General features: G+C 45.2%; 1 protein-coding gene across 2 annotated transcripts in view; it reads right to left on the minus strand.

Moving 5' to 3' along the window:
* LOC105023799 (copine-5) overlaps window positions 1-15,064 on the minus strand; it is a 110,705-nt gene that overhangs the window by 63,955 nt on the left and 31,686 nt on the right. Inside the window, exons 4-7 of one of the 2 annotated variants that reach the window (XM_013136388.4) lie at window positions 10,639-10,742; window positions 5,341-5,380; window positions 4,252-4,266; window positions 3,685-3,761 (exon numbers count right to left, since the gene is read on the minus strand). In XM_013136388.4, coding sequence (XP_012991842.1) covers window positions 3,685-3,761; window positions 4,252-4,266; window positions 5,341-5,380; window positions 10,639-10,742 — 236 coding nt within the window. The remainder of the gene's footprint in view (window positions 1-3,684; window positions 3,762-4,251; window positions 4,267-5,340; window positions 5,381-10,638; window positions 10,743-15,064) is intronic. The other variant, XM_013136389.4, reaches the window with a different exon arrangement.

A 15,064-nucleotide genomic window follows, 5' to 3' on the forward strand; every position in this document is an offset into this window, starting at 1 on the left:
CTGTCTTTATTTGTCGTGTCTGGATTTTTTTGTGCACCCCAGGAAGAGTATATGCTGCTCTGGTAAGAGCTTAACAGGATCAAAATAACTAACCACTAACACACATTACAGTACAGTAAGATGCATGAAACTGAACAAGTGACCCAAATGACAACCCTGCCTTCCTGCAACGGTGGCTTGGTGAATTATTCACAAGACTGTGGTGTTTTTAAACAAGTTTGCATGCAAAGTGTCGAAGCAGAACGGAGTAGGGCAGAACGAGACAACGAGATGGATAAGAGACACACAGAGAGAGACAAAGTGTGAAGGAGAAAGGGGAGAAACAGTAAAAGGAGAGGACGGAGATACCCGGTGTATAAAGCAAGAAGAGAAGGAGGCGAGAGGAAAGCAGAGAGGAGAAACGTCAAAAGAATAGTATAAATGAGAGAGGGAGAACAAGTGGAAAGCAGAGAGGAGAAACGTCAAGACCAGTATAAATGAGAGAGGGAGAACAAGTGGAAAGCAGAAAAGTGTAAGAGAGACTGACTTATGTGCTTCTTAAGCAGGTCATTGGATTCAGCCTCCCTGCCTGCATGTCTGCCTGCCCAGTGGGAGAGCTCATTTAGGCTTGGCGAATAGATTTTAACCATGGAGAGCCCACTCCTCCTCCCAGTGGAGCTGGAGTGAGATGCTGTAGGCTGGGCTTGATTTGATGATGGAGGGGCCTGAGGGCAGAGTGAAAATGGAGCAGAAACTCTACTGCAGGGTAATTCTACTAGCAGCCCGACATCACTTAACATGGCTCGTTTGTCAGTTTAGAATGGCCCTGTGATCAATTCATTAATCATGATAAATCTGATAGGCGAAAGATGAATTTTCAATGTAACAAAAACAAAGCAGTAAAAATAACAAGGGAATATCAACATATAAAATGTAAGTTTCTGATGTTAGTCCACTTTGAGATAATATTTTTTCCCTGTGTAAATACAGACAAAATCTAAATAGACGCTCGAGTAAAATATATGCAATTAATGAACATTACTAATTAATTTACTCTTGAAGCACATTAAATGTGTGTTTCTTTTAATGCTGGACTTTTATGAGATTTTAATTGTGTTCTTGGGTAAACATTTTTAGAACGGTTAAACGAAAAGTAAAAGTGAATCTGTACCCCCATCGGAATGCGTCTGAACGCATTTAAATAATTTAGCAAAGACTCATATCCAGAGTGACTTGCAGTAATGACCGCTACATTTCCATGCTGGTCCCCCCCGTGGGAATCAAACCTGAAATGCTGCCGTTGCAAAAGTCATGCTCTACCAACTGGCCCACACGGTGCAGAAATAGCCCAGATCTTCTGTTTGCTATACCCAGCTATACCCAGCTATACCCAGCTATACACAGCTATACCCAGCTATACCCAGCTATACCCAGCCATACACAGCTATACCCAGCTATACACAGCTATACCCAGCTATACACAGCTATACCCACCTATACACAGCTATACCCACCTATACCCAGCTATACCCAGCTACTGAAAGCTCGGAATAGTGCTTTGTTCACTGTCTAGGGTGGCCAAGCGTTCAAATTACAGGTTCTAATGCACACATTCACACTGTTGCAAATCCACTACACACACCGACTCTCACACGTCTCTCGTTTTCTCTTCCACACTTATCCCTCCCTTCCTCTCTTCTCTCTCTTCCTTCCCCCTCACTTGAATCCTCTTTCCTCTCTATCTCTCTCTTTCTTCCCACTCTTCTCGGTCCCTGTCTCTCTCAGCTCTTTCTCCTCTCTCTCCCTGTCTCTCTCTCCCTGTCTCTCTCTCCCTGTCTCTCCTCTCTCTCCCTGTCTCTCTCTCCTCCCTGTCTCTCCCTGTCTCTCTCAGCTCTCTCTCCTCTCTCTCCCTGTCCATCCTCTCTCTCCTCCCTGTCTCTCCCTGTCTCTCTCAGCTCTCTCTCCTCTCTCTCGCTGTCCCTCCTCTCTCTCCTCCCTGTCTCTCCCTGTCTCTATCAGCTCTCTCTCCTCCCTCTCCCTGTCTCTCTCAGCTCTCTCTCCTCTCTCTCCCTGTCCATCCTCTCTCTCCTCCCTGTCTCTCCCTGTCTCTCTCAGCTCTCTCTCCTCCCTCTCCCTGTCTCTATCAGCTCTCTCTCCTCCCTCTCCCTCCCTGTCTCTCCCTGTCTTTCTCAGCTCTCTGTACTCTGCCCATCTGTAAATTTTTTTTGAAGGCCAGTTTACACCATATTGTTAAACAAGCTGTCCTGATCCTCTTGTTGCCGAGTGACAGGCGGCGGAGACACTCTCGACACTAATCTACCAGTATCACCGGTCACAGCCAGCGGCTGCCTGCAGGGGCATCGCCGCAGAAACACAGGAACAAAGCAGCACGGCTCAACTTCTGCCACAGTTTGCACAAACGCCCCCCACTGCTTCAGGCGAATGCGTGCACAAGCATACAAGCACATCCACACTCACTACTGAGCAAACATACACACACACACACACACATTCAAACAGCATAAACTTCAAAGAGACACCCAGCTCCCTAGTGTCAGTGTTGCGGTCTGTACAGCTGCGGCTCTGTCGAGGGACACTCTGCATGTGTTTTTCTAGGAGCGGGTGTGCTGGTTCCTGGTTCCGGGCATTAATCCCCAGGCGCCCTGAATGGCCGATTGGTCTTTCAGTTGTTGTGTAAGAGGATACCCTGGGCCCGGGAATGTTCAAGTACAGCGCTATCCAGCCGCACACACACACACACAGACACAGACACACACACACTGTTTACCAATACATTGAATACACACTGGTCTTATCTGAGCCCCCAATGCACTCCACAGATGGCACAAGACACATTTCTCATCATCTGGACCCCAGAGCCGTTCCCATGTAGGCTCCCCTTTCATTCACCATAAAGCAAAAAGTGAACTGCTTGAAACACACACCAGGAACATATGAACCCCCGTGAGAAAATCCGCCCGGCCAGGTTGCATTTTAAGGCACACAGAAACACCCAGAGGGGCGTGCGTGCGTGCTAATGCTGTCATGACCTAGCGCTGGCGACATGGCGACTGATACAAGGGCACTTTGGTTCTGTGGATAAACAGTTTAAAATCAGAGGCCTCTAATACTGTTATTTATCCCAACCCACTTACCAGTCCAAGTGGCTGTGAGAGAACAGTGGTAGGGTGAAACCCCATATCTCTGTTCAAAGGCTCTCTCTCTCGCTCTCTCACACACACACACACACGTACATACACATATATATATATACATACAGCTGCGGAAAAAATAAAGAGACCACTCTTAATCTTTTCCGGAGCTGTATATACACTAAGATACATTAAGATAAACTTTGCAAACTAAGTTAAACTTTGCATCGATTGATCTGTCACTACTTATACAAATTATAAACCAAATAACCAACCGATCAATAAAGGGCTCCAATATTCTCACAGCCTCACAGCTTCAACCAATCATCCAATCAGTTTGCCATACAGCCTAAATGAATAAATCAATTAGTGAATCAACCAATCAATAAGTACACCAATGAACCAATCAGTCATTCAGTAAATCAATCAACCAATGAACCAATCAGTCATTCAGTATATCAATCAATCATTCAATCAACCAATTAAGCAATCAGTCATTCAGTAAATCAATCAACAAGTAAGTCGGTCATCCATCCCGGACAGCACCACTCACCCCAGGGGTTTCTCCAGGCGACTGGCAGGGGAACCTACGATCTCACCCAGGGTACAAAACACCTGGCCCAAGAAGTCCTGTGAGGAGGAGGAGGAGGAGGAGAGGTGAAGGCTGACGGTTACATTAAGAGTGGAAGAGAGGAGGGAGGTGATGAATGGACGGAAGAGGGAAGGAGGAGTGGACAGAGGAGTGAAAGGTGAAGGACGCAGGAGGGAGGGAAGGGGGAAGGAGGAGTGAACGGGGAAGGAGGAGTGAACGGGGAAGGAGAGAGTAGAGATGGGAGGCGATTGAGAGATGACGGGAGACGTTTGGGTGTGGACAAATGAGGAAGAGACAGAGAGATCAGAACGAGACGGTGGGGGGGGGGCGAGGTGACATTTGGTGAGGTTATAACGGAGCTAAGTAGTGTGTTATAAGCATTATAAGTGTTGTTATAATGGCAACGTGATCTAAGATTACTTTTTACTATTAATTTGTTATCAGCTATGAAATATAAGGGTCAACATATGCTGTGTCATAAGCGGTAGGTCGTGAGGTTACTTTCAGTGCAGAGGTCAAAGCACCTACGTCAATGTCGGAGGGCTTCCGGGGAGAAGGAGGAAGAGGAGGAGGTAGAGGATGAGGAAGAGGAGAAGTAGACCAGGCAGCAGCAGAGACAACAACAACGCCAACAGCAAAACCAAAAACAACAAACCACCAACAACAGTGACACCAAGGTCAACAAGAACAACAAGAAGAAGAAGAAGAAGAACAACAACAACAACAACAAAAGAGCACATCATTTCATACTCAAATACCAAGGCCGTTATCAATTCAAGAGCATGGAGAAAGGAGAGGAAGGAGAAGAATTGAAGAAAAAGGAAGAGAAATTGGAATAAGTGTTTCATGTGCAAGGACAAATAATTGGTAACACAAAAGCCAGTACAAAACAATTTGATACAAGTGGAGAATGCGTAAATAAGGATTCCTATTCCGGGTATCAGGGAAACGGTCGGCTGCAAATACTTATTATCATTATTAAAGTGTGACAAATGGGCTGCTTATCAATGCTTTTGCTGCAAATCAAGAACGTCGCATTCGTTCATCATCATTACATGTCGTGAGGCATCTTAATAACACTGGAGTGCAATACATCATGCTTAGAAGTACTGTAAAGGAAACACGTAAGGCAAGCTTTGATGGATGCTGTGACAAATGACAATGCTTCACCTAAAGCCAGGAGAATTAAGTCCTAATTTGCACCAGATAAAGTGTCAGTTTTTATGGGAGCTATTCAATATCAACACAATCAGGAAATATTGTCAAGTATCCTTGACATTTTAGCAGGAAATATTGAGCGGGAGATGTTTAGTCGGGTCACGGAACGATGGCGGCCGACGCAACCCTCATCACAAAGGGAGATCCTGTGTGCGACCTTTAACATAGGTTATATTTCATACATGCCGCATGTATTGTTCAAATTAAAAGATGAAAGTGAAGCACTGTTATTCATCATCACTACCCAACACGATACGTGCGCTTTTGGAGGACATGGATTTTTGTTTTGTTTTTGTTGCATTAAACCAAAATATGGAATTACATGCTGTTCAAGAAAACTTTTTCAAACCATTTCAAAACAAAAAGTTTTGAACATCAAGGGATACCATTTTCACTTACGTGCTTTGCCATATCTGGACTTTTGGAATCAATATCATATCTGAAATCACAAGAGCACATAAATGTAAATGGGAAGAGCTGACAGTGGTAGAAAATGAATTCCTGTAGATTCCTAGACCTAAATCCACAGTGAAACAATGCTACAATTCCTTTTGGACAAATACAGGAGCATTCACTGAAACAATTCAAATAAAGTAAATTTTCCATACAATCAGTTGCTATACCAATGTCCTAACAGGCGTATCTCAGTTGTACAACTCTGCTTAGTGTTAAGTTTGTAAGACTGCTTAGTGTTGGGTTTGAATGACTCCGCATTGTGTGAGTTTGTGTGACTCGTCTTAGTGTCAGGTTTGTGATTCTCTGCTTAGTGTTGGGTCGGTGTGACTCTGTTTAGTGTTTTCTGGTTTGAGTTGGGTCTGTGTTACAATGCTTAGTGCTGCATTTATGTTTGTGTGACTGCTTAGTGTTGGGTTTGTGTTACTCTGCTAAGTGTTGGGTTTAGGTTTATGTGACTGCTTAGTGTTGGGTTTGAGTTACATTGCTTACTGTTGGGTTTTAGTTACTCTGCTTAGTGTTGGGTCTGTGTTACTCGGCTTAGTGTTGGGTGTGTGTTACTCTGCTTCGTGTTGGGTCTGTGTTACTCAGCTTAGTGATGGGTGTGTGTTACTCTGCTTTGTGTTGGGTCTGTGTTACTCAGCTTCGTGTTGGGTCTGTGTTACTCGGCTTAGTGTTGGGTCTGTGTTACTTGGCTTAGTGTTGGGTGTGTGTTACTCTGCTTAGTGTTGGGTCGGTGTGACTCTGTTTAGTGTTTTCTTTATGTTACTCTGGTTTGAGTTGGGTCTGTGTTACAATGCTTAGTGCTGCATTTATGTTTGTGTGACTGCTTAGTGTTGGGTTTGTGTTACTCTGCTAAGTGTTGGGTTTAGGTTTATGTGACTGCTTAGTGTTGGGTTTGAGTTACATTGCTTACTGTTGGGTTTTAGTTACTCTGCTTAGTGTTGGGTCTGTGTTACTCGGCTTAGTGTTGGGTGTGTGTTACTCTGCTTCGTGTCGGGTCTGTGTTACTCGGCTTAGTGTTGGGTGTGTGTTACTCTGCTTCGTGTTGGGTCTGTGTTACTCGGCTTAGTGTTGGGTGTGTGTTACTCTGCTTCGTGTTGGGTCTGTGTTACTTGGCTTAGTGTTGGTGTGTGTTACTCTGCTTAGTGTTGGGTGTGTGTTACTCTGCTTCGTATTGGGTGTGTGTTACTCAGCTTAGTGTTGGGTGTGTGTTACTCTGCTTCGTGTTGGGTCAGTGTTACTCTGCTTAGTGTTGGGTGTGTGTTACTCGGCTTAGTCTTGGGTGTGTGTTACTCTGCTTCGTGTTGGGTCTGTGTTACTCTGCTTAGTGTTGGATTTGAGTAACTATGCTTAGTATTGGGTCTGTGTTACTCTGCTTAGTGTTGGGTCAGTGTTACTCGGCTTAGTGTTGGGATTGAGTAACTCTGCTTAGTGTTGGGTCTGTGTTACTCTGCTTAGTGTTGAATTTGAGTAACTATGCTTAGTGTTGGGTCTGTATTACTCTGCTTAGTGTTGGGTTTGATTAACTCTGCTTAGAGTTGGGTTTGAGTAACTCTGCTTAGAGTTGGGTTTGAGTAACTCTGCTTAGTGTTGGGTCTTTGTTACTCTGCTTAGTATTGGGTTTGAGTAACTATGCTTAGTTTTGGGTTTGAGTAACTCTGCTTAGAGTTGGGTTTGAGTAACTCTGCTTAGTGTTGGGTCTGTGTCAATGTATTTCCGAACTTTAGAGGATCAGAAGTTGGTGGAGATATGTCTGTTCAAATGGGCACATCTCTCACCCACTGAGAGCAAGTTAGAGAGTAGCAGTGTTCTGTCACAGCAAACTTATGCAATTTGGGAAGCATAGTCGGTTGTGAAGCCTAATATATATTTGTGTCGAGAGGTCACATGTGACCTTTTCCCAAGTAAACGCTTGGGGCTTAGATGTATTATAAAACCCAATTGTTTGCAAGTTCATGAAACTATTCTCATAAAGATACCAGCAGTTTTCAAAATTCCTCAAACACATCAGCCAGAACAGCAAGCCTTTTATTAGGCCATTTGCGAGAATAAATTTTTGCTGTGACACAACATATATTATTTTTCAATATCCGCTGTCTTTCACAAAGTTGGATGTACTGTAGCGGAAAGTGACGAATTACCTAGCGATGTAGCGCAAACCGTTGCTTCACCTCGCTCTCTTTCAGTGAGAGAATTCTGCTTTGAAAGACAGTCCAACAAGTCAGGGAGGTTTAGACACTTGGACAGACAGTCCAAAACTAATTCAGGAGATTTAGTCACATGGACAGACAGTCCAAAACTAATTCAGGAGATTTAGTCACATGGACAGACAGTCCAAAACTAAGTCAGGAGATTTAGTCACATGGACAGACAGTCCAAAACTAAGTCAGGAGATTTAGTCACATGGACAGACAGTCCAAAACTAAGTCAGGAGATTTAGTCACATGGACAGACAGTCCAAAACTAAGTCAGGAGATTTAGTCACATGGACAGACAGTCCAAAACTAAGTCAGGGTAACAAAAAGTCACAGTCCGACAGACAGCCCAGCACTAATTCATAGAGGTTTAGACACATCCATGGGCAGTCCACCTCTAAATCAAGGAGGATTAGTAGTCTTCTAAACCAATTACTGGTTTGCAAGGTGTCAAATCTGTCAGCTGGAAGTAGATTTCATATGGATAACCATGTGACCGGAGTGGCTCTGTAATATTTAATATCACTTTAGGAGGTATTTTTTATAATTCTAAATATTATTGACCAACGTCGGCCTTGTTGTCGCTCAGTCATTCAGAAACAAAAATTAAATGTTGAAAAGTTTGTCTTAGCGCCTTCTAACTTTTGAATGAAGTAATCCAAATGCTATGTAATTCCTTTAAAAACAAAGGAGCTAGACTACAGATGCTAAAACTGAACTTAACAGGGCCAACCGTCCATCCCGTCCTTTTCCTCCTTCTCTGCCCCCTGACAGAATATAAAAGGGAAATGTAAATGTGGCTAATTAATGAGGGGGTGTAGCACTTCAGTCTCTGAGTGCAGAGTTAAAGTATATGATGAAAAGGATCCAAATGAAGTTATTAAGTCTCTTTAAATCCTTTGAGATGTCATCAGAAGACTGAACACAGAGCTAGAGACAGGGGCGAACTGTGACCAAAAACATGCCCTGGCATTTCTATCACATCGAGCCATTCGTTCGCTGAGACCCCCGGTATATTCCACCCAGTTTTCTCTAAATGAGGTGCACCCAGTTTTCTCTAAATGAGGTGCACCCAGTTTTCTCTAAATGAGGTGTCACCCAGTTTTCTCTAAATGAGGTGTCACCCAGTTTTCTCTAAATGAGGTGCACCCAGTTTTCTCTAAATGAGGTGCACCCAGTTTTCTCTAAATGAGGTGTCACCCAGTTTTCTCTAAATGAGGTGCATCCAGTTTTCTCTAAATGAGGTGTCACCCAGTTTTCTCTAAATGAGGTGTCACCCAGTTTTCTCTAAATGAGGTGTCACCCAGTTTTCTCAAAATGTGGTGCACCCAGTTTTCTCTAAATGAGGTGCATCCAGTTTTCTCTAAATGAGGTGCACCCAGTTTTCTCTAAATGAGGTGCACCCAGTTTTCTCTAAATGAGGTCTTCCAAGACGATGTGGGGCTATTCAGGAAGCAGAGGAAGGAGGGTAGGAGTGGAGGAAGATGAGGAAGATGAGGAACAAGGGAAAATTATTATTTTGTAATTTTTTTTACAGGGCTCGGCTGGGACTTCAGACATTTGCTTTTTTGACAGGGTGAATAATGAGGATAACCCTCTCGTCAAATATTGATAGTCCTTTATACCGTCCTCAACCCCTCCTGTTCCCAACACATGACATTCTAGGCAGAGCAAAGTGCTGATATTAAATTATTACACAGGAGAGATGGTGGTCGGGGGCCAAAGAAAGAGAATAAATGAAAGGTGAAGAGGGTGAGGCGAAGATACGCAGAGAGAGACAAGATGGAACAGACAGGGACTGGTAGAGAGAGGAGGAGGAGAAAGGGGAGGAGGACAGATAGAAAGAGGAGAAAGGGGAGGAGGACAGATAGAAAGAGGAGAAGGGGGAGGAGGAGGACAGATAGAGGAGAAAGGGGAAGAGGAGGACAGATAGAAAGAGGAGAAAGGGGAGGAGGAGGAGGACAGATAGAAAGAGGAGAAAGGGGAGGAGGAGGAGGACAGATAGAAAGAGGAGAAAGGGGAGGAGGAGGAGGACAGATAGAAAGAGGAGAAAGGGGAGGAGGAGGACAGATAGAAAGAGGAGAAAGGGGAGGAGGACAGATAGAAAGAGGAGAAAGGGGAGGAGGAGGAGGACAGATAGAAAGAGGAGAAAGGGGAGGAGGAGGAGGACAGATAGAAAGAGGAGAAAGGGGAGGAGGAGGAGGAGGACAGATAGAAAGAGGAGAAAGGGGAGGAGGAGGAGGAGGACAGATAGAAAGAGGAGAAAGGGGAGGAGGAGGACAGATAGAAAGAGGAGAAAGGGGAGGAGGAGGAGGACAGATAGAAAGAGGAGAAAGGGGAGGAGGAGGAGGAGGACAGATAGAAAGAGGAGAAAGGGGAGGAGGAGGAGGAGGAGGACAGATAGAAAGAGGAGAAAGGGGAGGAGGAGGACAGATAGAAAGAGGAGAAAGGGGAGGAGGAGGAGGACAGATAGAAAGAGGAGAAAGGGGAGGAGGAGGAGGACAGATAGATAGAGGAGAAAGGGGAGGAGGAGGACAAATAGAAAGAGGAGAAAGGGGAGGAGGAGGAGGACAGATAGAAAGAGGAGAAAGGGGAGGAGGAGGAGGACAGATAGAAAGAGGAGAAAGGGGAGGAGGAGGAGGAGGACAGATAGAAAGAGGAGAAAGGGGAGGAGGAGGAGGAGGACAGATAGAAAGAGGAGAAAGGGGAGGAGGAGGACAGATAGAAAGAGGAGAAAGGGGAGGAGGAGGAGGACAGATAGAAAGAGGAGAAAGGGGAGGAGGAGGAGGACAGATAGAAAGAGGAGAAAGGGGAGGAGGAGGAGGACAGATAGAAAGAGGAGAAAGGGGAGGAGGAGGAGGACAGATAGATAGAGGAGAAAGGGGTGGAGGAGGAGGACAAAGAGAGAGAGAAGCTAATAGGAATGGGTGGGTTGGATGGTTTGGAAACATCACACATCACTTGTGAAACTCAAATACTCTAAACCCCCCCCCCCGTCTGCCTGCTGAGTCCTCTGAGGACCAGATCAAAGAGAATCACTACTCACACGTCAAAGCGAAGATTCTGCTTTTCCTCAAAGAAGTAGTCCAGGATATACTTCCTGACGAAGTCTGGGTTAAGAGTGTTGTCGATCACTTCCGTTCTCCCAAACTAGAAGAGGACAGGAGAGACAGAAAGATAGAAAGTGAGAAAATGTAAAAGAGGGAGAGAGGGAAAGCAAGGTTTTAAAGAAAGGATAATCGTTATTTGTCAATATTCCATCCATCCATCATCTTCCGCTTATCCGGGGCCAGGTCGCGGGGGCAGCAGTCTAAGCAGGGATGCCCAGACTTCCCTCTCCCCAGGCACTTCCTCCAGCTCTTCCGGGGGGACACCAAGGCGCTCCCAGGCCAGCCGGGAGACATAGTCCCTCCAGCGTGTCCTAGGTCTTCCCCGGGGTCTCCTCCCGGTGGGACGGGACCGGAACACCTTCCCAGGAAGGCGTTCCGGAGGCATCCGAAACAGATGCCCAAGCCACCTCAGCTGACCCCTCTCGATGTGGAGGAGCAGCGGCTCTACTCTGAGCTCCTCCCGGGTGACCGAGCTTCTCACCCTATCTCTAAGGGATCGCCCAGCCACCCTGCGGAGAAAGCTTATTTCGTCCGCCTGTATCCGGGATCTTGTCCTTTCGGTCATGACCCAAAGCTCATGACCATAGGTGAGAGTAGGAACGTAGATTGACCGGTAAATCGAGAGCTTCGCCTTGCGGCTCAGCTCTTTCTTCACCACGACAGACCGATACATCGACCGCATTACGGCAGAAGCACTGATCCGTCTGTCAATCTCCCGTTCCATCCTTCCCTCACTCGTGAACAGGACCCCTAGATACTTAAACTCCTCCACTTGAGGCAAGCACTCTCCACCAACCTGAAGTGGGCAAGCCACCCTTTTCCGACTGAGGACCATGGCCTCGGATTTGGAGGTACTGATTTTCATCCCCACCGCTTCACACTCGGCTGCAAACCGTCCAAGTGAATGCTGGAGGTCCTGGCTTGAAGGGGCCAACACGACAACATCATCCGCAAAGAGCAGAGACGAAATTGTGTGGTCCCCAAACCTGACACCCTCCAGCCCCTGGCTGCGCCTAGAAATTCTGTCCATAAAAATTACGAACAGAACCGGTGACAAAGGGCAGCCCTGCCGGAGTCCAACATGCACTGGGAACAAGTCTGACTTACTGCCGGCAATGCGGACCAAGCTCCTGCTTCGGTGGTACAGGGACCTGACAGCCCTTAGCAAAGGACCACCTCTGAGCCCTCATCCTCTGCTTCCTCAATGGAAGACGTGACGGCGGGATTGAGGAGATCCTCAAAGTACTCCTTCCACCGCCCGACGACATCCCCTGTTGAGGTCAACAGCTGCCCACCTCTACTGTAATCAGCGTTGGTAGGGCACTGTTTCCCTCTCCTGAGGCGCCGGATGGTTTGCCAGAATCTCTTCGAGGCCAGCCGATAGTCCTTCTCCATGGCCTCACCGAACTCCTCCCAGGCCCGAGTTTTTGCCTCCACAACCACCCGGGCTGCAGTCCGCTTGGCCTGTCGGTACCCGTCAGCTGCGTCAGGAGTCCCACAAGCCAACCAGGCCTGATAGGACTCCTTCTTCAGCTTGACGGCATCCCTTACTTCCGGTGTCCACCACCGGGTTCGGGGATTGCCGCCTCGACCGGCACCGGAGACCTTATGGCCACAGCTCGGAGCGGCCGCTTCGACAATGGCGGTGGAGAACATGGTCCACTCGGACTCAATATCTCCAGCCTCCCTCGGGATCCAGTCGAAGCTCTGCCGGAGGTGGGAGTTAAAAATACAGTACGCTTGGGCCTGCAGAGTCTGTCCAGCTTCCTCTCCCGCCATCGGAGGGATTTGTATTTGTCAATACATTTTCCTAAATCAAAATGTACCCAAATTTCTCAGTTTCGTTACCAGTCCATGACCTCAGCCTTTCTATCCTGCCAGGAGGAGGCGCTATAGCACATTGAGACAAGGAATGAACCCCCCCCCCCCCCCGGAGCGCCGTCCACTGGGCTTGTGGACACAACCCAATGCAACCTTAGACCCCAGTGCCACGCAGGATATTGGACTGATAAACTGTTAGGCAGTCAGTGAGAAAGCTCTGATGAGTACAGATTAATAATCACAGCTCTATGCAGCTGGTTAGATCCTGTTTCTCTAACTCCTCTGTCCCAAGACAGGGTGCCGCTTCTCTGTCTTGAAGTGCAACAGGAATCTTCACTCCTTGCATTTAATTACAGCCAGTTAATAACCAATCACTCTCTCTCTTTCTCTCGCTTCCCCATTCACTCTCTCTCCTTCCTGCTCTATATCACCATAGTTCCTGACTCCACTACTTTCTCCCAGTAAAGAAACAGATAAAAAGTGGTCTCTCTGTAGATGTTGTTAATGGGGGAAAAAAACTTGCCAGTACGTCCGTACACGAAGGACAGAAAAACAACTTCAAAGTTGTTGCATTGCCTTTCATTTAATTTCAGTTGTACTCATTTAATTTGTTTTTTACCCTTCATTAACAGTTGGCCAGTGTTTTCCAGGGAGTGGAGTCCTGGATATCTTTTCAACTGTATAAACAGAGAAAATGGAGGGCTTGTAAAGCATGTTGTTGTGACTGTTATAGTACAGTGTCATGCTAGCATGTTGTTGTGACTGTTATAGTAGTGTTGTAAAGCATGTTGTTGTGACTGATATAATACAGTGTTGTAAAGCATGTTGTTGTGACTGTTATAGTAGTGTTGTAAAGCATGTTGTTGTGACTGATATAATACAGTGTTGTAAAGCATGTTGTTGTGACTGTTATAGTAGTGTTGTAAAGCATGTTGTTGTGACTGATATAATACAGTGTTGTAAAGCATGTTTTTGTGACTGTTATAGTAGTGTTGTAAAGCATGTTGTTGTGATTGATATAATACAGTGTTGTAAAGCATGTTGTTGTGACTGTTATAGTAGTGTTGTAAAGCATGTTGTTGTGACTGATATAATACAGTGTTGTAAAGCATGTTGTTGTGACTGTTATAGTAGTGTTGTAAAGCATGTTGTTGTGACTGATATAGTGCAGTGTTGTGCCAATATGTTGTTGTGACTAATATAGTAGCATGTTGTTGTGACTGTTATAGTACAGTGTCATGCTAGCATGTTGTTGTGACTGTTATAGTAGTGTTGTAAAGCATGTTATTGTGACTGATATAATACAGTGTTGTAAAGCATGTTGTTGTGACTGTTATAGTAGTGTTGTAAAGCATGTTGTTGTGACTGATATAATACAGTGTTGTAAAGCATGTTGTTGTGACTGTTATAGTAGTGTTGTAAAGCATGTTGTTGTGACTGATATAATACAGTGTTGTAAAGCATGTTTTTGTGACTGTTATAGTAGTGTTGTAAAGCATGTTGTTGTGATTGATATAATACAGTGTTGTAAAGCATGTTGTTGTGACTGTTATAGTAGTGTTGTAAAGCATGTTGTTGTGACTGATATAATACAGTGTTGTAAAGCATGTTGTTGTGACTGTTATAGTAGTGTTGTAAAGCATGTTGTTGTGACTGATATAGTGCAGTGTTGTGCCAATATGTTGTTGTGACTAATATAGTAGCATGTTGTTGTGACTGTTATAGTACAGTGTCATGCTAGCATGTTGTTGTGACTGTTATAGTAGTGTTGTAAAGCATGTTATTGTGACTGATATAATACAGTGTTGTAAAGCATGTTGTTGTGACTGTTATAGTAGTGTTGTAAAGCATGTTGTTGTGACTGATATAATACAGTGTTGTAAAGCATGTTGTTGTGACTGATATAGTGCAGTGTTGTGCCAATATGTTGTTGTGACTAATATAGTAGCATGTTGTTGTGACTGTTATAGTACAGTGTCATGCTAGCATGTTGTTGTGACTGATATAGTACGGTGTTGTAAAGCACGAGTGTGTGTGTGTGTGTGTTATAAATAATTATAACACACATGAAATACTTGATATTTAACATTACAAAGATTGTGATGTTCATCCAAACAAAAGCTTACGTGGCAAGGCTATCCAGGATCAACTAAGTTGGCCTGTAATCTTTCATAGAAGTAATAAGTTGTCGGCCAAATTCAGTTCAGTCTGAGTCACTGATTCAGCCTCTAAGTCTCTGGTTCAGTATCTGAGTCACTGGTTTAGTCTCCAGGTCTCTGGTTCAGTCTCTGGGTTACGTGTTCAGTCTCTGAGTCACTGACTTAGCCTCTAAGTCTCTGGTTCAGTCTCTGGGTTACGTGTTCAGTCTCTGAGTCACTGACTTAGCCTCTAAGTCTCTGGTTCAGTATCTGAGTCACTGGTTTAGTCTCCAGGTCTCTGGTTCAGTCTCCGAGTCACTGATTCAGCCTCTAAGTCTCTGGTTCAGTATCTGAGTCACTGGTCCAGTCTCCAGGTCTCTGGTTCAGGCTCTAGGTTACGTGT

This window comes from Esox lucius, chromosome 12 (assembly GCF_011004845.1).
Source record: "Esox lucius isolate fEsoLuc1 chromosome 12, fEsoLuc1.pri, whole genome shotgun sequence".
Classification (NCBI taxonomy): Eukaryota; Metazoa; Chordata; class Actinopteri; order Esociformes; family Esocidae; genus Esox; species Esox lucius.